This window comes from Cricetulus griseus, chromosome 6, assembly GCF_003668045.3.
Source record: "Cricetulus griseus strain 17A/GY chromosome 6, alternate assembly CriGri-PICRH-1.0, whole genome shotgun sequence".
Taxonomy (NCBI): domain Eukaryota; kingdom Metazoa; phylum Chordata; class Mammalia; order Rodentia; family Cricetidae; genus Cricetulus; species Cricetulus griseus.
Window position 1 is genome coordinate 18,784,680 of NC_048599.1, and position 25,657 is coordinate 18,810,336.

Genomic DNA, 25,657 nt, shown 5'->3' on the forward strand with positions numbered 1-25,657 from the left:
TTTTGTGGGCTGTTTCTGCAAATTAAGTACCAAAAACTTTAGAGATGCATGATTAAGATGCCACGTTTGTTGAGTGACATGTATACTTCGGATAGCATTATTGAAAGCCATTTACTTATGAATACTGATTCTCCACATTCACAGTGCCAGCAGTAAACTTTGCCCATTTACTTATGAATACTGATTCTCCACATTCACAGTGCCAGCAGTAAACTTTGCCCGAGTATTTGAGTCTTTTTCACCAGGAGAATTACAAGGAGAATCATTCACTGTGTCATCCAAGCACATTGTCCTCACTGAAAGCCTAAGCTTCTTTATTTATTTTGGTTTTTCGAGACAGGCTTTCTCTGTGTAGCTTTGGAGCCTATCCTGGCACTCGCTCTGGAGACCAGGCTGGCCTCGAACTCACAGAGATCCACCTGCCTCTGCCTCCCGAGTGCTGGGATTAAAGGCGTGTGCCACCAACGCCCAGCTGTAAAATGATTCACACTCAAGTTGTACCCATCTTTTTTAAACTTTATGTATGAGTGCTTTGTCTTTGTATTGTTGCATTCCAGGTGCCCATGGAAGTGAGGAGAGGCTATTGGATCACCTGGAATTGGAGTTGTTTTGAAGGTTGTGAGCAAACATGTGGGTGCTAGGTATCAAACCCAGGTCCTCTGAAACAGTAACCAGTGTTCTTAACCACCGAGGCCCCTCCTCATCCCCAAGATGAGTACCCATCATAAGCATGAAGTTTGAATTTGAAAAATACATTCCTTGTAACTCTACCCAGATAGTAAATAGGGCAGATATGCTGTCACTGGGAGTTTTAATCTAAACATAATTAGCTTAATATGACAATGACTTGTCTTCCACAGATACTTGCTAAGGCTCTTCAGAATAATCACTGCGTTTTAAACAAACATTCTCAATATAAGTATAGACAGGGCAGTGTAGGTACAGTGAGCCTCTACCCAGCTTTGGGAAGTCTTTTGTTGTTGGTTTTATGGTGTTGGAGACAGACCCCAGGGCCTACCTTTGAGCAACACCACTAGTCCCAGCTTCTGCAATTGTGAACTGGTGATCACTTGTTTTCCAGAAAGATGTCATTGTTTTTCTAAACGATTTTTAAAATATATCTATTTGGTAATTTAAGAAGGCTGCTTACTTGGGGCTGTGGGAAATAATTAGTAAGTCTGTTAAATTTCTTCTTCTGTTTACAGATTTGTCAGGAACTACTTATAAGCATACAGAACCAGCATTACTGAGGTCATTTCAGGGTAATGTGTTCTCCATGAAGTGCTCTTTTGTTCCAAACAAGTTGAGAGTGTCTCATTATAGGAGGGATTTGCAAGGTCTGAAATAAAAGTTCTTTATTAGAACTAAGTTTTTAAAAATCCCTTTAAGAAAATGCCTATATGCAGCTTAAGTAGTATTTAGGGAAGAATTTCAAAGTTGACAATTTATTAGATGTGAGAATGGGAGAAAGGAGTTTAAGGCTGAGCCTACCTGGTTCAGTGAACCTACAGTCTGGGTTTCACACACACAGGAAACCCAGGCCCAATAGGCTTGGAATAGCAAGTACCAAGTTGTCCTCAGGGGTTCCTGTGGGCATCCCAGTAGAATTGTGACTAACAGTGCCTGTAGAGCTCAAGAATTTGACTGGAATCAGCTAGGCCAATTGAGACAAGAACCATGGCAGCTACAGCCCTAATATTAGAGGTGCCTCAGCAACAAACATCCTGACCAAAGGAGGGGTGAAACCAGTAAACATAGGAGCCAGAAGCATTTTTAGAAGGGGGAGTCACATGATGTGACTACTTCCAAATAAAATGTCCAGTGGAGGACACAAGTGGGAGTGTAGATTAGCTACAGATGGGCATGAGGGATCTTAATCAGATAAAAGTAGTCTAAAAAGTGAATTGTGATGATGGGCGAACCTGTCAGTAAAAATCACTTTAGAATGTTATTTATGACATATAAAAATATACTTTAGTAGTGCTTAAAAATATAGTAACATCTGGTCAGTGGAAGCACATGCCTTTGATCTCAGCATCTGGGAGGCAGAAGCAGGCAGATCTCTGTGAGTTTGAGGCCAGCCTAGTCTACAGAGTTAGTACCAGGACAAAGAAGAGTGCATTTTCTCCTTGTTGCTTGGTAATGTGGTGACCAGGAGTAGAATTCAGGAAGGGGACTGGGGCAAATACAGGTTGCAGTGGGTAGGGAGTGACAGAGTGATGTGGATGACTCATGGCAGGTAACTTGTGAGACAGAGGAAGAGAGGTGGTGGCTGGAAAGGCTGGGGGTTGGGAAGTTTCTCTTTGCATTATTTATTTATTTATTTATTTATTTATTTATTTATTTATTTATGGTTGTTTTTGGTTTTTCAAGACAGGGTTTCTCTGTGGCTTTTGAGGCTGTCCTGGAACTTGCTCTGTAGACCAGGCTGGTCTTGAATTCAGAGATCTATCTGCCTCTGCCTCCCGAGTGCTGGGATTAAAGCCATGTGCCACCGCTGCCCAGCCTCTTTGCATTTTTTTTTTTAAATGTGACAGTTGGTAGGTCTCATAGCTTTTGGCAAGGACAATGAGCTTGAAGACAGATAACAAGGGGAGGGGAGTATAACTTGGGTGCCACATAGAAGCCACTCCTCCTTGCCTACTACTGGGTACCACAGAAGGGAATTTCTCAGATGCTGCCCATCTGGCTTCTCCACTTGAATATGTGCTGGGATTGAGATGTACTGGGTTGCCAACAAGGACGTAAGTTTATTCTTATCTCCAAGCTCAAACAGCTTTCAGAGCCTTTATACTTTATCTGCTTTACCAGCTCCCCCACTCCCAATCATGCAGCCACTTCTCAGTCCCAGTCTTTCAGATCAGCTGAGATTCCCATTCTGTGGCTTTACTCACCCAGGCCTGACATCACTACCTGAAATGCCTCTTTTTGTCATTATCTTGAGCAACACATACTTTGCAAGACCTGGCAGGTGGGGCTAGCCAGAGGTAGGTACTACTTCCTGCTCAATATCTGCACGGAATTGACAGCCTAGTTGTTATCAGGCCCTGCTGAGGTCCCCAAAATAAGGGTCATTTCTTACTACCAGCCAGAGAATATCAGTTGGCTACGAAGACCCTTTGTTTTTACATTCCATCTGGTTAACTCAACACTACAGAATTCAAAATTCCCTGGCTATAATCTCTACTTCCAGAGATGGTTTATGTTTTCATTCCCTGGGGTGAAGTGTTGTCTCTCTCTGCTGTGGGCCCAGCACCAGTGACAACTGAGACCATTAAGGAAGGTGGTTCTGAATAGACTGCTCATGCTTGGGTGCAGAAACCTTCAACAGGTGACCCATTCTGACCTTCCCCTTTGGTTTGAAGACTATCTTTTCATCCCAAATTTCAGATTTAGGATAATGGAAGAACACTTTGTAGGGATTATGGCTACTTTTGGGTACCTAGAGCTCTGGGAATGAACAGCTAACACCAACCAATCAATGCAGGGAGTCTTCATTCCATCTGGGAGACTTCTAAGACCTGGTACTCAGTGCTGGCTGATCTGATCTCAAGTTACCTTCTACTTATATCTAGTACATATGGAAAGCACTCTACAATTGTTTCCCAAATAAATTTGGCCTTGTCTTGCTCAATAGGCACTGCCTACATTGGGCTCCTTTAGTTCTGTAGATCACTGTACCTCCCCTTTCTTTCTGGCCTGCCTGTCTTTATGGACGAAGACTTCGATACTTTTCATTCCACATCAGGACAGATGTATTTCCATGTCAAGCCCCATATCCAGCTTCCCCTGAGAGGGACCTACCCTTGCTGACCTGAATGACCAGACCATACACTGAACTAAATCCCAGCCCCGAGCCTTCACTCTGGCCTGGGGCCTCATTCACAAAGAGGCAGACACTAAGTTTCCGTTAAGTTGTAGGAGTTTATTTTAAATAACCTACAGTTGATTAAAAGGGAATTCATGATAAAAATAGAAGATACTTGAGGAAAGATGAGGGAATGGACTCTGCACACACACTAAACTAACAATGCCTCTAAAACTAATGATTATAGCAAAAAATGTCTTCACATTAAAATTCTGCTTTTTATGGTCTTTTTTTTCCCATTTTTTACACAATTACAAAAGAAAAAATAAAAGCCCTAAAATCTTGATTATTTTTCCTTTTTTGTTTTTTGGGGTTTTGGTTTTTTTCTTGGACCAAATGCTCATTTTCCTCTAAATTTACTGACCTGTGGAAGTTTTGATACAATAAAATCTTTCAAATGAAAGACTGGGGTTTCCAAAGAAAAAGATGGATCTCTTAAAGGTTACAAGAATGCTTAGAACAAAGGATGATGGGAAAATGGTTTCAGTCACTGATTATTTCATTATCCTTAGACTCACTCACCCTTCATCCCTCCCCAACCCCAAGCTACACGATCTTTAAGATCAAGAAGAAGGCTTAAATATTTTAAAATAATTAAAAAGAAATAAAAATTCACATTTAAAAAGGAACACTCAAGTCAGGAAATATTTTCTCATCATGCTTTTCTGTGAATAGGTGTCTGAACCAAAACACTGCCGATGTCATAACTGCTTCAAGTTTAATGAAAACTGATTCCCGTGACGATAGAGTGACAACTCTAAATAGGTGCGCTGGGTTTTTCTTTTGTTCTACTTAATTTTAAATTCCTGAAATGGGGAGAGGAGGGAGTTTAGGAATTCGTTTCTATTAAAATATAGAAGTTATTGCAAAACCCTAACTGTAAAAACGCACCAATATAATCAGACTTTGCATACAGTAGCTGAGAGAATCCAAACATTGCAGCAAAACTGAATTTGCCTGGCAGGATGCTGACAAATTCCCATCCACTTGCTCTCTTGAAAATAAAAACAAAATTCAAAACAAATCATACAGCTAGAATTTTGATATCTGAAATATTTTTAAATAAGTTGTCCATAGGACAACTGGCTCAGCTCTCCCTTATAACATCTCCAGGTCTATCTTTTTGCAAAGATGTTGGTTTGTTAAGACTTGTGGCCTCTCCCTCAGGTGTGAGGGCAAGTGAGGCTCAGTTTATCCATCTTCCTCAAACCACACTGTCCCTTTTCATAGAACCCCTGGCAAGACTGGTCAAAACTCGTAGTCCTCGTCGGTCATATCAATGGCCCAAGCAAACTTCTCCCTCTGGGTTTTGTTGTAAATCTTCTCAATTGGGACCCCCCACTTCTTACACCTGTAAAAATAAAGGTGAAAACAAGAAAGGAGATCAGTGGACCTTATAAGAGCCCACAACAGAGACCCAGGGTTTTCTGGTACACCAAAAATACTCAAAGGACTTCATGTTTCATCACCCCCATTTAATCTCAACAGAGATCTCTAAAGTAGGTAATTCTATAGACATACAAACCAAGAACTTTAAACAACCACCATGCAGAGAAGGTAAATAGCAGTGTCCTTGTGCCACCAGAATGTGCAGCTGGAATTTAAGCAGTTTGGTCCAAAGCTCACACTTTTGACCACTCTCACATTGCCTCAAGAGTTAATTCAGGCTCAGTAGGGTTCTTGGTTGCTAGATAACCAGAGTTATCAGAAAAGGAACCTCAAGTGAAAAAATGGAAAGTAGGAAAGTCTATAGGGCATTTTCTTGACTAATAATTAATGTCAGAGGTCCAACCCAGAAAGCAGACTGAGTAAGCCATGGAGCAAACTAGTAAGCAGTATTCCTCTGTGGTGGTTTCAGCTTCATTTCCTGCCTCCGTGTACCTTCTTTGAGTCCCTGTCCCAACTTCCCTCATCGATGGAGTGTGATCTGAGAGTTGTAAGTTGAAACAAACATCTTCCTCCCAAAGTTACTTTTGAGTCATGGTGTTTTATCATAGTGATAGGAACCCTAACTAGGATAGCAAGGTAAGTCACTTGCCACCAAGCCTAATGATCAAAGTATGAGCCTCGGGACCCATATGAGAGAGAATCTATCCACTCCTGTCAAATTGTCCTCTGACCTCCTCATGTATACTGTGGTATGTGCATATGAAAAATTAATGAAAAATTACCCCAGGCAACACAAATACGAAGCTGGGTGTATGGTCTAGAATTCAACAACTCAAGCTAATTAAACATCTTCAGAAATAATCCATTTGGGGCTGGAGAGATGGCTCAGCTGTTAATGGATAGGCTTTCAACCAAAAATATAAGAAATAATCCATTTGTCTGGATGGTACAGAATGACTATTTATGAAAAGATAAGGAAGGGAGGGGTTATGTATCCATACAAAATAGAGACTCTATGTGCCTTTACTTAATGGTCTCTCTACCTTTTTGTAGGCTACTTGGTTCTATATTCTCAAATTCCTTACTTTGCCTGTCTTCTTCTTCTTCTTTTTTTTTTTTGTATTTGTTTATTTATTGAGATAGACTCTACATAATCCAGGTTGGCTTCAAAGTTGCATAGATCATTCTGCTTTTACCTCCTGAGTGCTGGGTTATAGGCATACACTACCAAGCCCAGCTTACTTTCTTCTTTCATGTGCAAAATTTCTGAGAGGACTGGACAGATGGCTCAGTGTTTAAAGTGCACTTGCTACTCTTGTAGAACCAACACAGTAGTTCACAACTGTCCATAACTCCAGTTCCGGGTGATCTGACATGTTCTTCTGGCATCCTCGGGTACTAGGCACGGGGATAGATGTGGTAGTGTATGCCTTTAGTCCCAGCACTCAGCAGGGACAGATGACTCTCCAAGTTCAAGGCCAGCTTGGAGCACACAGATAGTTCAAGGCTAGCTAGGACTACTTAGTGATTTTTTTTTTTTTTTTTTTTGGTCACTGAAAAGTTCTGTTAAAATATACATGAATTCTATTTTTCCTTCATAGAGGCCTAGAAGAGTCCATTCCTGTCATAGCCACCTTCTCAGGATAACAAAAGACAGGGAGATGCACAGTAGGCATAATACTTGTGTGAAACAGAAGGATGTAAGTTTGGGTCCCCAGTGCCCACAGGAAAATTGGGTGTGCTGTGAGCCACTGTAATTGCAGCCCTGTAGAGTGGAGACACTAGACATGCTGTCTCATGGGACCAAGGCAAACAGTGATAAGAGAAGGATACAGGGTGTACTGTTCTAGCTTCTGCAGGCACGGGCTCCTATATGTGCACACGAGCGCAGACACACACACAAATGAAACACACACGCCCTTGGGACCATCTAGGATATTCTGCTGCACCTGTCCATAGGGCTTACCAACCAGAGCAGCAGGCTCTCTACCAGAAGTATGCATCTCAGACAAGGCACAAGGAAGCTGGCAATACTTCCTTCCTTAAGCAACAGTAGGAGTTCTGTACAGGCCTAATGCTTACCAAGCCACTGTGATCCTAGGGTCCAGATAATTAAGTTTAGAGGTTCCCAAGGCTATTTGTTTATTTTCCTCTCGATCTGTAGCTTGAACTTCCAGCTTCATCAGCTGCTCTTCTAGTCTCTGTACAGCCTTCTTTTTTGATTCTACTACCCTGGAAGAACAGCAGCCATTATACATTAAGACTGACCTCTGGATAGAAACAGACTGCATCCTCACATGCCACTTAGAGGAGAAAGCATGGAAAATTTCCCCAAGAAATGCTTGAAAAACAGCTCAATATGGTGGTTTATCCTGGGAAGCTAAGAGGATTGTGAGATCAAAGATAGCCATAATGAGACCCTGCCTTCAAAGAAAAAAAAAGCTAGGTGAGCTGGCACACCCAGGCCTCTGAGGCCAACTGTTCTCTCTTAGCCAGCCCTCGTTACAGTATCAGATACATACTTCTTGGTCTTTGCATCCTTCATGACTTTGGCATCAGCCTTAGCACTTTTCAGGTCCCTTCGAGCATCTGCTAGCTGGTCTTTCTTGGCATCAATCTAGGCAGAGAAAAATAGCAGTAAAGTTAGGAATAAAATAAGTCAGAGAGAGAAAAGAAGGGCTCTATTTTAGATTGTAAAACCTGGGAGTTGTCTATTTTATAGGTACAAACACAGGGTGGCTTTATGAAGACAAGAGATGGACAGTGACCACAGAAAACAATTCAACTGGAATGTGCTGCTCATTTCTGTTCTTCAGTGAACTTTAAATAATGTGAAGTTCTATAAGAGTAATCTGAAAATCTGGCTGTAATCTTTTAGGGGACTACTCGGCTTTAAAGAACAGAGATGAGGGGCTGGAGATATGGCTCAGGAGTTAAGAGCACTGACTGTTCTTCCAGAGGTTCTGAGTTCAATTCCCAGCAACCACATGGTGGCTCACAACCATCTGTAATGTGATCTGGTGCCCTCTTCTGGCACGCACTGCATACATGATAAATAAATAAATAAATCTTTAAAAAACAAAAAGAACAGAGATGAGGGTCCAGAGGACAGCTATTTCAAATGAATCCTGTGCCAGGCTTTAGTATTCCTTTGTTGTTAGTCTGTTTTTTTGAGACAGGGTCTCACTATGTAAACCAAGCTGGCCTTGAACTCACAAATGCCCGGTTTTGACTCTCAATGCTGGGATTACAGGTGTGGGTCGCAATGCCTGACCTTTAACATTCCTTTTAAGAATACTGTAGGAGAAACTAAATACTGAGGCTACATTCTCATATCTATTAAGGCAGAGCAGATAATTTACCACTTCTGTCAACTCTGGGAAGGAATTGCCAGCTTTGAAGAAAAGGGTACACTAAAGAGAATGTCTAGAGAACTAAAAAATGGCAAATAGCATTAATTAGGAATGGCCTAGTCTTGGCTTTCTGTTTTAGAAAGTAGAGGAGTTTAAAGTGAGAAGAAAATGTCATCACTCAATAAGAGAGACGTAAAAGCATTGACTGCAGATTTTTCCTTCACAAAGGAAATCTTATGGAATCCATATCTACAAAGAAAAGATAGAACATTTTCATCCCTTCTTGTTTGTTAGAACCCTTGAAAAGCTAAGTTCTGCTTTGGGTGTTGCTTAGAAACAGCGATGGGCAATACTAGGATGCTGGAGCTAAAGCTGGTGAGTTTGTGCTGCTGGCTTCCAAAGAGTGCCATCCCTGTAACTGCCCTGATGACCTGTGAGTTCTAGAGAATACCCCAGAGTAAATACATGTTGACTTACACACACTGGGTTATTGTTACTGAGCCCCCATAAAAAAACAAAACAACCTACACAAAATGGAGCCTGATATTAGAAACAGTCTACCATTGTGAATCATTAAATATATTTTACTGTTAGTGGCTTCCTTCCAAAATCTGTGTTGTTCAAAAAATTACTGGAATTGGCTCTTTATACAAAAACATCACAGCTACCACTAGCCAGATGCTTCTTAGGCTAGAAATGCAACAAGCCAAAGTCAAGTTCTCTTAAAAGCATCAAAGACTCCACTGATTGACTAGGCAATGGGGCATGTGTTTGCTTTGTGGGCACAAAGGCAAAGGTTCAGAGACTGGGAGGGCTGGTATAGCAAACATCCTGAACTGCTCAAACAGGGGTTCCAGAGTAAGAGCAACAAATGCCCCAGAAAGCATCTCCTGAACTGGGTAAATAGCACTCCATCACTTAATGCTTTTGTCTCAGCTTGGAACGACAACACATGAGGAAAGTAAGCAGTATCAGGAAATCTCCATTTAACAGAGGGCCAAAAACAAAGGCAAATGCTAACATGGCAGTCTGTGGGGTTCTTGACTTGCTGACCCTATGCACAGACTAGAGAGCTCTGTGATCTGTATTCACTTGCTGAAAATACAGGCCAGCTAGAGCAAAGCCTCTACATTGTATCTTTAAATTTATATACATTATGCCTAAGTATTCATCTTGCAGAAATTTTTTTTCTTTCTTTTTTTTCCCCCAGAGAAAGGGTTTCTCTCTGGCTTTGGAGGCTGTCCTGGAACTAGCTCTTGTAAACCAGGCTGGTCTCAAACTCACAGAGATCCACCTGCCTCTGCCTCCCAAGTGCTGGGATTAAAGGCCAGTATTTCACATATGGTAGACAAGCAAAGGTAGGCTCTATCACTGAGGTATGTCTTCCATCTTAGCTAGAGCACTAAGACTTTATTTTCGTGGTGCTAGGTATGGAGCCTGGGGCCTGCTATATACCAGACAAGTATTCTACCACAAAGCTGCACTCTTATTTCCATTTTCCTTATGTATAACAAGGATGACAATTAGCAATTCAGGTTCAAAATAGAAATAATTACTACAGAACTTGTGTCCCCAGCACAAACATTTTAGGAAAAAAACAGATAACATATATGATCCAGTTATTTCCATTTGTTAGCTGTAAAACAGATCTTTCTTCCAAACAGACCCAGACTAGCCTGCTGTTACCTAGCCTACACAAGGTCAGATTCCAGAAGCCTCACATTTTCAGATGATATCACACATGACTCCCTTTTGCTAACCCCCACCATACCTTAGACTGCAAGTTCATCATTGACTTCTCAAAGGTCTTTGGTGGTGCCCTCTGGTGGTTACATAGAATTGCAACAGCTCGATTGGCCCGATTGTAAGACAGAATCTTTGCTGGTACATTCTCATCAGCTGTAAACAGATGTAATAGTAACAGTCAGCTTGTAGACCAAGAGTATATACATCAAATATCTTTTAGGGACTTTATCCTTGTGATATCTGTACTAGCCTTCAGCTTACCATAACCAACTTTCTCTGAAGGCACAAGGTCAAAATTTGAATCAAAGGAAGGAAATTTCTACATAAGCCTGAATGAGTTCCTATCACAAAAGAAATTCTGAACATTTTTATTTAAAACTTACAGGATTTTGTGACCAGGTTTCATGTAGTCCAGGTAATCTCTAAACCACTGGGCTCCTGAGTAGCTAGAACTATTATACCCAGCTTGTCTCTAATATTACAGGGAAATCTACATCTACCTTTCCCTCCTTCCACCTCAGGAATCTGGCCTCGGACCCTTCTACTGCTTGCCTCATTCCCTGTTTCCTACTTATCATCCAAGCATAGCTTGAAGAGCATGCTGTACTGGGAGAAATGACTATAGGAAAATGAGATGAAGGAATTTTAAGCTATATATTTTAAAGCCATATGGCAGGGCTGGAGAGATGGCTCTGGGTTAAAAACACTTGATGTTCGTGTAGAGGGCCTGGGTTTGGTTTCTAATACACCTGTACTGGGGCTCACAACCCTCTGTAATTCTAGTTCTGGGAATCTGACTTCGATTTTTTTTTCTTTTTTTTTTTTTTTAAAGCAATTTTTTAAAAAAATCACACCCTAGGGCTGGGGAGATGGCCCAGTGATTAAGAGCACTGGGCACTCTTCCAGAGGCCCCGAGTTCAATTCCCAGCACCCACATGGCAGTTCACTACTGTCTGTAACTCCAATTTCAGAGAACCCTCACCTAGACAAAAAATGCAGTGAAGCACTAATGCACATAAAATAAAAATAAATTTTAAAATAAAAAATCACACCCTAAAAACTGATCTCCACTATACCCTTCTCTGGCTCATTTGACATATTAACAGTGGAAATCCAGGTTCCTAGAGCCAGGAATGATGGTTTGTGCCTACAGTCTCAACTGTAGGGTGCCTTAGATAGATGGTTTACTATTTGAGGCTGGCTTGGAGCACATAATGAGTTATGGCCAGACTTCAGGTACAGTGTGAGAACTCCTCTTAAATGAAGAGGGAGAAAAAGAAAGTACTAAAGTCCTAGGAGTAATTATTACATACTATTATGAAGACAAAAAATAAACTTTTGGAAAAGGATTTACTCTCATATTTTCTGTGACTTTACCCTCCTCAATTTAATAGCATTGTCAGTACGTAGTGAGCTTTTAAGCACAGACAAAAGACAAAAATTCTTGAAGCAAAGTTCTTGCAGCATTCTATGAGATTAATCTAGAATTTGGGGCAGAAGTAGGAAGACGGGCTCTGGTTTTATTTAGACAAGGAAGTCTCTTCTAGAGGTTGGAGGGAAAACGTGAAGCTCAAAAGAAGGACACTAGCGCCATCCAAAGGGCAGCCCTGCAGGGTAACTACTTACGGGCTGTGAGCTCTTTAAGCTGCTGCTGTAGCGTGATGGAGGCATTGTACGTACGGAACACCTTGGCAGTTAATCCCTCCATGAGATCCTGAAGATGTTTATTTAGAATGCCAGTCTGCAGGAAACAAGCAATACAGAGGATATTGAAATTGTAGTAAAAGTCAAACCACCCTTTCCCTTGCAGCAAGCACTAGGAGTTATTGTGCCAATGTTGTCACCATCCTGACAAATTACTACCCCGTCCTTCAAGGAGGAAGTTAGCTGGACAGGGAAAGGACTCCAGAATACAGGATTGCATGATACCTTCCCTACAAAGTAGTTCAATCCTGAGCAGTTTAAAACAACACAATTTGTTCTTTCCTATAAACATCTCTCACACTATAGAAATCAAGTGAGAAGCCAGGGGGTGGTGGTGCATGGTGGTGACGCTTACCTTTTTTTTGTTATGTTTTGGGTTTTTTGTTGTTTTTTTTGAGACAGGGTTTCTCTGTATTGTTTTGGAGCCTGTCCTGGAATTTGCTCTGTAGACCAGGCTGGCCTCCAACTCACAGAGATCCTCCTTCCTCTGCCTCCCGAGTACTGGTATTAAAGGCGTGTGCCACCTCCGCCCCGCAATGCTTGCCTTTAATCCCAGCACTCAAGAGGCAAAGGTAGGCGTATCTCTGTTGAGTACAAGGCTAGCCTGGTCTACAGAGTGAGTTCCAGGACAGCCAAAGCTGTTTCACAGAGAAACCCTATCTCAAAGAAACAAAACAAAATAAAAACAAACAAAAAAAAAGAAAGCAATCAAGTGAGAATTTTAGTTCTCTAGTATGGGCAGCTGAGCATCTCATGAAAGATGCAAGAAAGAGGGAAAGATACAGTGGGCCTCAACGCCCTCTGTCTTAAGGCTTTGGTAGTATAACTGGAAGCAGAGGGTGTCTGTTTCTAGTTACAGATACACTGTGTGCCCAAAGGGAGGAAGGGTATGTAGAATGTCACTGATGAGCTAGACTGAATTGGAAGCCCAAGCATCCTCTAGCAATTTTTGTCTTCGGGTGCTTGAGATTGCCTGAGATTCTAGACCCTGTACCTACTTACATTCAGCCGATCAAAAAGATCATCCTCCGGCTGCTTGTTCTCCATAAATAGTTGTAAGTTCTTAAAAACCTAAAAGAAATAAGTCCAATTATTATTTTTTAAAGTCTTTAGAAATAACTTCAAACTCACAAAAACTTGAAAAACAGAGCAAAGGTACAGGGACCACCCCATATATACCATACTGAAATTCTTGCTTTGTATGTGCAAATTTACACAAATATCTAAGTATCTGTTCTGAGTCATTTGTGCATATGTATTGTAGTCCTTTAGCTCTAAACATCTCAGTGTCTATTTCCTAAGAACAGAAACACTCCCTTATAGTCAAACTATGCTTACCCTAGTTGCATGACTTAACTGATATGCACTGTTATCTAGTAGGCTAGAGTAGTAAGCACCCGTATGCCTCAAATGGGTCTATGGAACTGCAGAACGGTCTACAGTGATGAATTGAAAACCGAAAGACTATTTTATTCAGTTAGGAATTGGCCTGGGGCTCAGTAAAGACACAAGATGGCAAGTTTGCAATATGACCAGAGGATGCCATGATGTGCTTAAATCACTAAAGTGGTAGGGTCCAATCTTATTCTAAGTTAGTTTGCTGTAAGGGCTAACTCTCTGCAGACTGTTACAAACTGCACATTCCTAGAAAAGTAGCAGAGGTGGCAGGATCAGGCAAAAATGAGGCACATAAAACACCAAGCAGTTATCTTTCTTTGAGATCCTTTTGCTAGAGCCCAGCAAAAGGTGGAACATAAAAAAAGCACTCAATAAATATTTGTAGAATGAACTAATAAGTAAAAAAGCAAGCCAGAGAGCACAGGCCACATGAACTTACCCGTTTCTCAACTGGGACTTTATTATAGTATCTGATTGAGTCCTTTCCAGGAAAGTCAAATTCCACGACATACTCCTGACCATCCAATTCTGGGTGTAGATTGATATGTTCCACTCTAAGAGAACAGCAACCCACAGTGTCTGCCGTTTCTCCTTCCTCCTTCTCATTGCCTGCTCTCAGAGCAAGCTGTGCAGGAAAGGGGAACAGGGTTGTTAAGAAAGAGGTGAGCATCAGTGAAGAGACATGGAACATATATGAACTCTAGGAAACCCCAAACCAGAAGCCCCCAAATCCTTCTGTGGATGAAGTATCAGTCTGCAAAGCCTGGAAACTCAGTCTCTACAATGTTATGACTCATTTAAAAAAGCCACAGGGATATTCAGGGACCAAGTTTCTCTACTCTATCCTTAGAATGGAGATAGAAGAGAAAAAAAATTAAAAAGGCAACAAATCAGAACATTTTTTTTTTTCCTTTGGGCAGTCAGATTAAAAACCATTATCAATTTTGTGAGAATTCAGAATATGGTCTAAATTATAAGCAGTATAAAATGATAAAACAAACAAGCAAGCAAAAAAATATATATATATACCGCAACCCTTGAGTACTAAGATACTGAACTCTATAGCACCGTCTTTCAAACTGTAGTTGTAATAAATCATATTTTGGCCAGGCCGTGGTTTCCCACAGCTTTAATCTCAGATTTTGGGAGGGAGAAACAGTTGGATCTGTATGACTACAGAGCAAGTTCTAGGATAGGCTCCAAAGCTACAAAAAAACCCTGTCTCAACAATGAAAAAAGATCATACTTTTTGTTTAACCAATTTTGGAGATTATAATCATCTTTTTATAAAAAAATGATTTGGAAAAAAAACCCAGAATTCAGGGCTAGTAGATAAGCATACAAATAAGTGTGTGTGCTTGACTTTGACATGAATACTTTTGCATTATGGGCTATAGTGAATGTTTGAAAGCATCACAGTTAACCTCACCCTGCTCCAAAAAAAAAAAAAAAAAAAAAAAAAAAAAAAAAAAAAAAAAAGTTCAATTTATGCAGATCCTACTTACGAAGATGAGTAGTACTCAACAACAAACATATTGTGAATGCCTCTTTGTATCCACATCTACTCTTCCTACCTAGATAGATTTGACATAGCAGATACACTCCCCCAACCCCTGTACTTACAGAGCTGACACTCCCTATACCTGTAAACAGAACTGTCCAATGCGGATAAAGGAACCTGCTCCCACCTTATCAATGAAGTACAGAGCTACAGCTCTCTGCCGAACTTTCATCTCTTTGGACTTCCAGTCTTCCCGATACTGATTTCGGATCTTGTCCACACACTTCTTCAGCCGCCGAGCAGTCTCGTATTTTTGCCAGTCTTTCTCACCCTGTGGAGACCCCCACCCCAAAGGTGGATTATTTACAGAGTAGAGCTACATACTAATAGTTAGAGCTCTAAATCCAAGGCCTTCTTCATGCCTCTTTTCTACTCAAATTAAGCCAACTATGCTGTTCTTTTTAATGTTCTTTCTCATGACAGGGACTTCCCAGAAGGTCTCATCCTCTCTCTGGAACGCTAATCCCTTTGTTTCTCTTTCCGGGAACAAACATTCCTATTCACCCCATAACTCAAACCTTAAATATTATGTTTTTGGAAACAAAGATGATCTGCCTCAGGTATATTCTTAAATGATATTCCTACTTCTGCTCAGCAGCATTTGTCATAGTTTATATTTATTGGTGTGATTACATATCATTCCTACCAATCTTGCTGAAGTTGGTAACCTATGTTTAAGACACCCTTCCATTTAAAGTCCTTTAAGTGGTTCTCTTCCTGGAACAGAACAGTCTTTTCTTTGACATGTTATTTAAGATTGGCCACAATTCAGCAGCAGGATGTCATGGGAGCACATGAGATTGGAGATCTAAATTAATTTCTAAGAAGACTGATAGAGTTACCAGATATCAGACCTAGCAATTTTTTTTAAATTCCCACAGACTAAATTATTCATCGACAAACTGGAACATGAATATATGTCATGAGTATATGTCTGTTACTGTTATTAAATGCCAACTTACATGAAAAAGCATTTAACACTAAAATACTACTTATCATAGATTGACAATTTTTCTGCCTGTGGTAAATATACATAGAATTTACCATTAGTGTGAAATTTAGTATATTCACAATGCTATGGAAGCACCACTGCTGTGTAGTTGTAGTGTAGGTGGTACATGTACAGTGTGGTGCATAACGTGCACATGTGCATGTAGGCACAAATCCCTGTGCAAGCGTAAGACTCTCCACGGTTAGGATAACTCTTCCCGAAGTGCCACATCAACCCCAAATAACACACACAGACTATTAGTTACACTGCTGTTGGCCAATGTCTAGGGCTTCTTATTGGCTAGCTCTGTCTTAAGTATTAACCCATAACTACAAACGTGTATTTCTACAAGGTCTTATCTTACCAAGAACACCAGACACATGCGTCCTCTCCTCCTGGGATCACATGGTGACTTCCTACTGCATTTCCCAGAATCCGCCCTCTCTCCTAGTCCCACCTATCTTGCTTCACTATTGGCCAACAGTGTTTTCTTCATCAGCCAATAAGAGACATATTTACAAATGGCATCTCCCATCACACCACCTTACTTTTAAAAGATTCATTTTTCTTTTTGTATGTGTATGGGTATCTTGCCTGTGTTCCACATGCATGCAGTACCCTAAGAGGCTAGAAGAGGGTATCAGATACTCTGGCATTGAACTGGTTGTGAGCTGCCATGTGGGTTCTGGGAATCAAACCCTAGTCATTTGGAAAAACAGCCAGTTCTCTTAGCCACTGAGCCATCTCTTTAGCCCCTCTACCTGATTAAGACAAGATATCATACTGAACCCGATGCTCACAATCTCAGCTAAGCTGGCTGACTGATGGGACTCCTGGGATCAGCATGTATCTGTCCCAACACTGGGGTTACAGGAATGCATGGCTATACCTGGCTTTCTATGGGAGATGTGAACACAGGTCAGGTCTTCTTACCCATTGAGCCATTTCCCCCAACCCTATTTGACAGTTCCTGTGTTACTTTTCACATCCCCATATATCTTAACAGTCTCTACCTCCCCTCTTTTGTCCATAAAGCACCCAAGTCTGTTTAGAAGACCCGTTTAAAGATCTAACTTTAAGCCAAGCATTGGTGGCGCATGCCTTTATTCCCAGCACTTGAGAGGCAGAGGCAGGCAGATCTCTGTGAGTTTGAGGCTGGCCTGGTCTACAGAGTGAGTGCCAGGATAGGTTCCAAAGCTACACAGAGAAACCCTGTCTTGAACCCTCACCCCCTCCCAAAAGATCTAACTTTAATCTGATTTCCTTTAAAAAAGAATATTAAGTATGTTAAGAATAACTATTAACTACTCTATCTTTGTTGTTGTTGTAATTGTTATTTTTCAAGACAGGGTTTTTCTGTGTAGCTCTAGCTTTCCTCCCAAACTCATAATGTAGACCAGGTTGGCCTCTGAACTCAGAGATGTGCCTGACTCTAATCTCTGAGTGCTGGGATTAAAGCCATACATCACCACCACCATGCTAATAATTACTCTATTAATAAGAACAGTAACCTTTCTTCTAACACAACTGGATCCTTACACAATTTATAAAGGAATAAAACTCTGCAAGCTAATTATAGGAGAAAGGAATAGCATGCTTTTTTAACTGTCTTTCTCTGTTCTCCTTCCTGATTCTATATTTATTCAGAACTACAAAAACTATTCTGCAGTTGAATTGAACATACCCAGATGGTATTTTTCAATGACAGAGTGATCATTTCAATGACACACATCAGATCACAGGGTGTAAGCAAGAAAGTGTACAACATCTATATAGCTTTGTCACCTGTTACTCTCAGATATAAGACTTATAAACAAGAGTTTTAGACTCTTAAATGGAAAACAGTTTTACAATACATAGAATTCCTTGTCTGTTGTTGTTGTTCTCTTTTGGTTATAGTTCACGTCTCTGTAAGGTCTGATGAAGGAAGCTTTTAGAACTCTCCAGAGCAAGGCTAGCTGGCCAACAAGATACCAAAAACGGTCCCTCTCAATAAGTTGAACAATTAAAAACAACACGTAGATGTGTAAAATAGTATATGGAACTTACGCGGGACCTCAGAAAGCCAGTATAGTATATAAAACTCTACATTTTACAGATTGTTTCTACATTCAGAAAAAATAATTTGTACTTTTCTCACATCCTGACCACCAGATAGCAAGCAGTTGTGAAGGCAAGAGCTGCAGGTGCACAATTGCTATTACCATAAATATACTGTGGTTGGAACACAGTATATTTATGGTAATAAATCCCAAGTATAGTGGGATTTCAGAAAATTTCCATAGATAAAATTACAATAGGGCACAAACTTTGGGAGGTTTGCAGGTAATGATAACTATGAAAGCACTTGCCTCCTTTGGGGAGAATGTAGGTTTTTAACATGTTAAAGCAAGTATAGAAAGCACACATAAAAGAAAGAGAAGGAGATTATCAGCCCCGCTAAGAGGTGTAACCTATAGTTATGCTTACTTTGATTCGAGAACTGGGATTCAGCATGATGTATTTAATAGAACCTTGGATGTTCTCTGTCCAGGAGACTAGCCAAGTAACCTTGTTATCGTGTCGAACTTCTTTCCATTTATGTCCTGGAGGAGGAGAAGGAACCTTGGCATCTCTGTGAAAATAACCATGTAGAAGGGAAATGAAATGAAAAGTGACAAACCATGTCCCCTTTTATAACCAGAAGGGAACCTATCTGCTAAATATGTATTTCCACCCTACCCCACAATTCTGGACCATGGAAATGTTAAGCTGTTTTCACAGATCTACTCTTAACACTATGAACAGTCCCAACAAGCCTTGACAAAAAAATCTGCATCTCACTTCTGCCCCTAAAGATGAACCATTGTGCTCACTTGCTACAGTTGATAATGATGTCCTCAGGCATGATCCTTCTCTTCAACATACCCATCTTCGGGTGGTTACCTCGGCCACGGAAAAGCCCTGGAGGCTCTATCTTGAAGTTGGCAATCCGCTCTCTATGATTATCCATGACACAAAACCCATATTCTTTCAATAATTTTTCATTTTCTTCTTTAATTTTCTGAAACAGAGCAAGGAAGTTCTCAAAATGGATTCAAACACCTGCCTGCTAAGACTTATTTTGACCTCTTGTGAGAGAAGGTCAAGTTAAATTCTAAATTTCACTCAGAAATGAACTCAAATAAAGGAAAATGTTTACTGAAATTTAAACATATATAATAAATTGCCAAAAGATCTATTGAGAATAACTGACTTTACACAGTTAACAGATTCTCACTTTGTCTTTTGTAGTACTGAATTAAGTCTAATGTACATTACATAAGCACTCTACCACTAAGCTAAGCTTCCATTGTAAAGGATATAGATTTATAAATGTTATTTTTAGTTTAACTTAGTTTAATTTAAAGGGTATGGTCTCATGTATCTCAGGATATCTTCAAACTTGTTACATAACTGAGAATGACCTTAAATTTCTGATCTTCTTGTCTCCACTTCCCAAGTGTTGATATTACAAGCATGTCTACCACCACACATGGTTTTATGCAGTTCTGGGAGCAGAGCCAGGGCTTCATGCAAGTCTTCAGGCAAGCCCTCTACCAGATAAGCTGTGGCAGCCTCATTCCTTCCAAATATTTTTGAATGTTAACCTTAAAAGTTAATACTCTAAAGGAGAGGTAAATGTCGTGTAATAGGAAGGACAGAATGCAGGTAAAGAAGACTTGAATCACAGGAAGGATATAAAGCCAACTTTCCCCCCTTTAGTATCAACTCTGTTATGGATTTTGTTATTGTTGTTTTGTGTTGGATAAGTACATAAAAAATGTATTTGACAGCCAGGCAGTGGTGCTGGACACCTTTAATCCCAGCATTTGGGGGGTAGAGGTAGGTAGACTTCTGAGTTCGAGGCCAGCCTAGACTACAGACTACAGAGAAAACTCCAGGACAGCCAGGGATACACAGAGAAACCCTATCTTGAGAAACCAAATATATAAGTATTGGTTTGTATACCTATATATATGTGTATAGACACACACACATATTTCAGATATATACATGCAAGTGTAAAATTATACATGTAATTATATATATATTAAAATACATTGTGTATATAAATTATATGTATAACTTTACACTTTCATATAAATGAATATATATGAATGATAGTGAAGTATAAAATTTAACCTATACCTTCAGAATGAGTATTCTGTTTCACTAATACTTTGGGTCTGGTTAATTTTGGTGTGTGGTATTTTTGTTTCTTTTTAGTTCTTTATAATCAAATTTTGATTAAAAATAAAAATTCATACTATGGGCTAGAGATATAGCTTGGGCATAGAACACTGGCCTAGTATGCACAAACTGCCATACCATTTCTTTGTCTCTTAACACTGCCAGAGTCACATAACTGAACAGCATTTCCCATGGGAAGGAATTGTCTCAGATTTCCTGTCTCCAGATTCTTAATTGGGTATGTGGTATATAGTTTTGTTTGTGTTCTGGGGTGAAGAAAACCTGGAGCTTTATATTTTTTAGAAGACATTCTCATACTGAGTTGTGTGGTGATATATTATTTATGATTTATTAAAGCTTGCCTGAGGATTCAGAAAGCAAAGCCATCCTCAAGCTATAGAGATCAGGCAGTGGTGGTACACACCTTTAATCCCAGGACCCAAGAGAAAGGCAGATACATCTTTGAGTCCAAGACTACCCTGGGACCAGAGGTTACACCTTTAATCCAGTATTTAAGAGGTATAAAAGGTAGAGACATTCAGTTTTAGAATTAGTCTCTAGCCACGTTGAAAAGAACATAGCAGTCTGAGTGAATCTAAGGAGCAGTGAAGTCGGGAGCAGTCTCAGGATCACCCCTTTGGTCTGAGCATAGGTAGAGGTAAGAGCTAGTGCCTGGCTCTTTCTTTTCTAATCTTCGAAACCCAGTATCTCTCGCTGGATCTTTTATTTTTCGTGCTACAGAGTTAAATCCCCAGCCCCATACTTAATATTATGTTAGTGATCCTTAGTCCACTAAAGTATGGGTATATGTGGGGAGTTCAGCCTCATTTTCTAACCATTCTCCTCTACCTGAAATATGGTGATTAGTGATAGGTTTCCTCATCTTCCTTTCTTGTTATTGTTTTTGGCTTTTAGCCAGGACCTTGCTACCCTTAAACTCTTGATCTTTCTGCTCATCCCAGTTCTGGAATTTAAAAAGTGCAACATCATGGTCCCTAGATGTATGAAGTCTATGAAGTGATTTAATGACCAAGTCCTCCTCAGCTTACTAGCCACAGGTGCCCTTGCCAGGCAATGTTTATAAAAGCATTGTTATTTGGATTCATATTCCAAGAGCAGAAGTCCAAAGTAATATTTATGTTTAAAGACACTGGGGCTATAGAGATGGCTCCATGGTTAAGGCAGTTCCTAGCACCCTGGGCAGCGCATGACCACATGTAACAGCTCTAGGTGATCTGACATCTTCTGATCTCCAAAGGTATCTACACGTATATTCATGAATGCACATACAATTAAACGTTTAAAGATCCTCTAAGTAAATAATACACCAAATTTCAGTGACTTGGAAAACTACAGATAAAATGAACCTAAAATGAAAAAGTCTAATGCAATCTTTGTTTTTTTGAGACAGCCTGATTCTTGCTTTGCAGTCCAGAATGGAACTTAATTTGCAATAATCCCCTTGCCTCAAAGCCTGGATACTGGGATTATAGGCATGTACCAACACAGATAGCTGTCAAGTTAGAGTAACTCAATAAAAGTATGGACCAGAATAAACATTAAGTAACTTAAATTACAAATCCTTTAAAATGTCAAAACTACAGCACCATGAAATACAAAAAAATTCTTTGAAATACTTAACTTCTGGACCATGGTTAGAAAAACAAAAAACCTACCTTGGATTCCTCTAAGTTAGGGCTTGGCAACTTGTTCTAAATAGAAAATATTTTAAGTTTGAAGGCTATATAGTTTCTGTTTCAACTACTCAAAGAGTATGAAAATAAACAGATACAGCCGTTTATGAAAACAGGCAGCTTGCAGGGAAAACACACATGTTAGATACTAGAGGATCTTTCACAATGAGTATGACCAACACTGGGGAATGGAGATGGATGACAGTGGCTAGATACCAAAGCAAAACACCTCAAAAGAATGGGTAGGTACATGGCTAGTATTAATTCATTTGTCTTAAAACTGAGTACCTGCAGCAAAGAGGGACAGGGCTCCCCATGCTTAAACACTACAGCAGGAAAGTTACTGATTGCTACTGAAGTCCTCACAAAGCTCAATCTAATTTAAAAAGGAATAGTAATAAGACTTTACTAAGTGAATCTTTAGTACAGGAAAATACAAAATTAATGACATCAATGTTGTCTCATAAGAACCAAGAAAACTAGACAAGTAATTATTATTTAAAATTTTCTAGTTTAATAGATTCTATCATACCAATTTTTCTTCCTTGCTCATCTGCTTCCGAGCCTCTGATTGGTCTTTGAAATACTGGCTCATCTGTGTGAAGTCGCATTTGCTTAGGTTGGTAATCACATTTTTCTCATCATTAGTCATTTCCTAATTGAATGAAAAGAATGTAAATATATTAGTAAGTCATCCTATTTCTCTGTAAGCAAAGCAATTTTTTTTTTTTTTTTTTTTAAAGTCAAAGGTGTCAAGAAAGGCAGCCAATCTTGGTAAGGTGTTTTCTTTTGGGGAAGTGTTGTTCTGTAATAAGCTGTAATCTTTTAGTATAGAAATATTTTAAGTGACTCATGAAGAAAAATTACTCATTTTGGGGGATTCTTGACAAAAATACAAACTCATGAGCACCAAACATAGGAACAGCAACCTGAGAAACATTTAGTAAGGAAATACTTTTTCTTATTCTTCTGTAGGACTACTACTCCTGTTTTTATGAAATCTGCCTTTAGGTAGCCTTAGATGGTAAATTTTAACTCAGCCTTTGTTCACATTATGCAACTGGAGAATAATACAATTTTTAACCCAGACTAACAGTATAGGTAAGCCAACATGAATCAAAATGGAATAGGTCAGATTAATGCTGTGCAATGACAGCATAGGACATCTCTGCAAAAAAAAAAAAAAACCAAACTGTCCTTTGTTCAGTTGGAATTAAGGTTTTCTGTTTAACCTATCTGATCAACTCCTTCCTGCAGTCACATGAAAAGCTGAGAGGAAAAAAAAAACATTATTGTTGGACAAAACCCCATTAAAATAGTAAGAAACAAAAGACATACATCCTTTACTACAATAAAATTCAGAAAAATTGTTGATTAAATAATGTTGATAAAACATTAATGCATGGACTATACCTCCCAGTCAACACTTTTATGAACTACTAAAATATGAATACATGGGCCATAATACCTTTCTCCAATCTTTAAAGAAATTTTTCCTGAATATTTCCTTAGTAGTATATTCATGGTCAAGCATTTTTGCAAAGAATGTAGCTACTTCTTCTGCTTTGGGACTCAGCTTCATAACTTTACCTAAAGGAAGAAAATTGTTCAGATCAGCGAGGCACATCATTCAAATTCTATGTGTACTGAATACTGGAGACATCTTTACTAATGGCTTACCTCTCCAAAGTGTACAAAGGTCTGCTGACACATAATTATAACAACAACAGAGCAACATACTGTTATATATCTACTTAATATAACTTCTCCTTCTCCTTAGTATATATTTACCTGGGTTTTTGGAGACTATGCCAGTTAATTGTTCCCAGGTGCCTGCTCAGGACAGGGATGACCTGGGGAAGGCCCAGCCACTCTTCCTTTTCCTTTCAGCAAGCAGGGTCCTTTACACCTCTTCAATGGTTTTTAAAAATCAAATCCTCAGAAGGACTCCTGCCACTGCTAAGCTAAGCAGCCTCTGTTCAAGAAGGGGAGGAAAGGATAGGGGCAGGGAGTGGAAGAAAGGAATTGTGGGGAAAAGAAATAGGCATCTTTCTTCTTCAAAGTTACGTGGGTGGAATATGAATAATATAAGCCCAGATTTCCCACATAAAAAGCCTAAATAAGACCTTCCTCTAGAATCTTGATACGAAAAGTGTGGTTCACAGACCAAAAGTATCACAAAAAAGACTCTATAATACCAAGTTTTGTACCTCAATCCTAGACCTGGAATGAGAAACTGCATTGTATGTATATGTGTGTGTTCCTGTATGTAGGGTGTACGTGTGCAACAGTGTCCCTGTAGGGATCAGAGCCGTAGGTGTCAGTCTTTGCTTTCTATCTTGTTCACTGTTATATATCCAGGCTAGCTGGCACAGAGGTTCATGCCAATTCTGTCTTCACTTCTCAAATCTCCACGGGGACACGACAGGATTACAAAGTATGCTACTTCATTCAACTCTGATGTGGGTTCTAAAGGAACAGCCTTAGGCTATCAGGCTTGCATAGCAAGTAATTTACCCACTGAGCCATCCTTCCCAGCAGAAACAGCACTTTCTGCAACACTAGTGTACATACAGAGTGAAATACACTGCACCTGAAACACTGGCAACAGCACCAGGAACTCACCTCTTTCAGGAAATCCCAATCAATCCACAGCACAAGGTGTGGCTGAGTCTGGGCAGCATGTAAGTGTATGTAAAAAAGCTGCTCTATAAAAGTCTCTGTGTTCACAAGGAAAGCCACTAAATTGATAAGGAAATTATGGAGTAAGCATAAGTTTTGTGAACCTTACTTAGATCATAACTGTCAGTGAAAGGAAAGTACTTAGGAGTTTGACCTACCAAATTCCCAATATTGTATTTCTAAGCCCAATTTCTATATTTTCTAAAAACAAAAAACAAACGACCCCCCCCTCCAAAAAAACCTACCACTTTACAATACTATGAAGAATCAATCTATGCCACAATAATATTTGGCTGCATTCTGATGAGATTAAAGGCAATCCCACTGATTCCCAATTACATAAGTATTAATTACAGAAACCTAAAACTTAACTAGAAGCCTATTGTTGTACAATTCAGAAGACCGTCTATGTTATAGCCAGGATGTGCTCCTCCTGGCTATATGGACACAGGGAATAAAGGACAAAAACTGAAACTTGTATGATAGCGGGGGTTCAGCTTGGAAGACATAATTTAAAGGGCCAATGGGTGGTATAGTTCCTCCTCAGTCCTATCAAGTCTCTGTCTTGGAAAAAGACTTTGAGGAAGAGGTTTTCCTGTTCCTCCCCCACCCCACCCTCAGGTCTGAAATAGAGTGGCCATCAAAACTGCAACATGCTTCACATATAAAGAAAAAAACAGAGGCCAAGGTGTCAGTGGCCTATTGTAGCATTCAGGAGGATTATGAGTTTGAAGCTTGTCTAGGCTATAGAACCAACATCTCAAAATAAAACAAAAAGAAAAAATGTTTCCTGGTATGTTTCACATAAACTAAAGATTCCATTATGTTTTTATTTTGAGGGTGAGGGTGTCTTTGGACTATTTCACTGGCTTTGTCCCAATAAAAAAAGCTACTAGGTTTGTTTTTGGTTTTTTTTAAACAGGCTATGGAAAGATTAACAAACAGATCCTACAGCAGAGCAGTGGGCAGAGGGTGTGTAGGTTCCCAGCAATAGCACTTTGTAGAAGAGGCTAAGTTCCTGGAAATGGTAACTGTTGAGTCACCTGACATTGAAGGTCC

At 39.8% G+C, this 25,657-nt stretch overlaps 1 protein-coding gene across 1 annotated transcript in view; it reads right to left on the reverse strand.

Annotated features, from left to right (window-relative positions):
* Window positions 1-3,907: 3,907 nt before the first annotated feature.
* Window positions 3,908-25,657, reverse strand: part of Top1 (DNA topoisomerase I) — an 84,772-nt gene continuing 63,022 nt past the window's right edge. Inside the window, 12 exon segments of the mRNA NM_001244034.1 lie at window positions 3,908-5,219; window positions 7,340-7,489; window positions 7,780-7,874; window positions 10,382-10,509; window positions 11,983-12,097; window positions 13,063-13,131; window positions 13,898-14,083; window positions 15,147-15,290; window positions 18,480-18,624; window positions 18,866-19,053; window positions 22,449-22,571; window positions 23,385-23,506. Coding sequence (NP_001230963.1) covers window positions 5,117-5,219; window positions 7,340-7,489; window positions 7,780-7,874; window positions 10,382-10,509; window positions 11,983-12,097; window positions 13,063-13,131; window positions 13,898-14,083; window positions 15,147-15,290; window positions 18,480-18,624; window positions 18,866-19,053; window positions 22,449-22,571; window positions 23,385-23,506 — 1,568 coding nt within the window. The 3' untranslated portion in view covers window positions 3,908-5,116.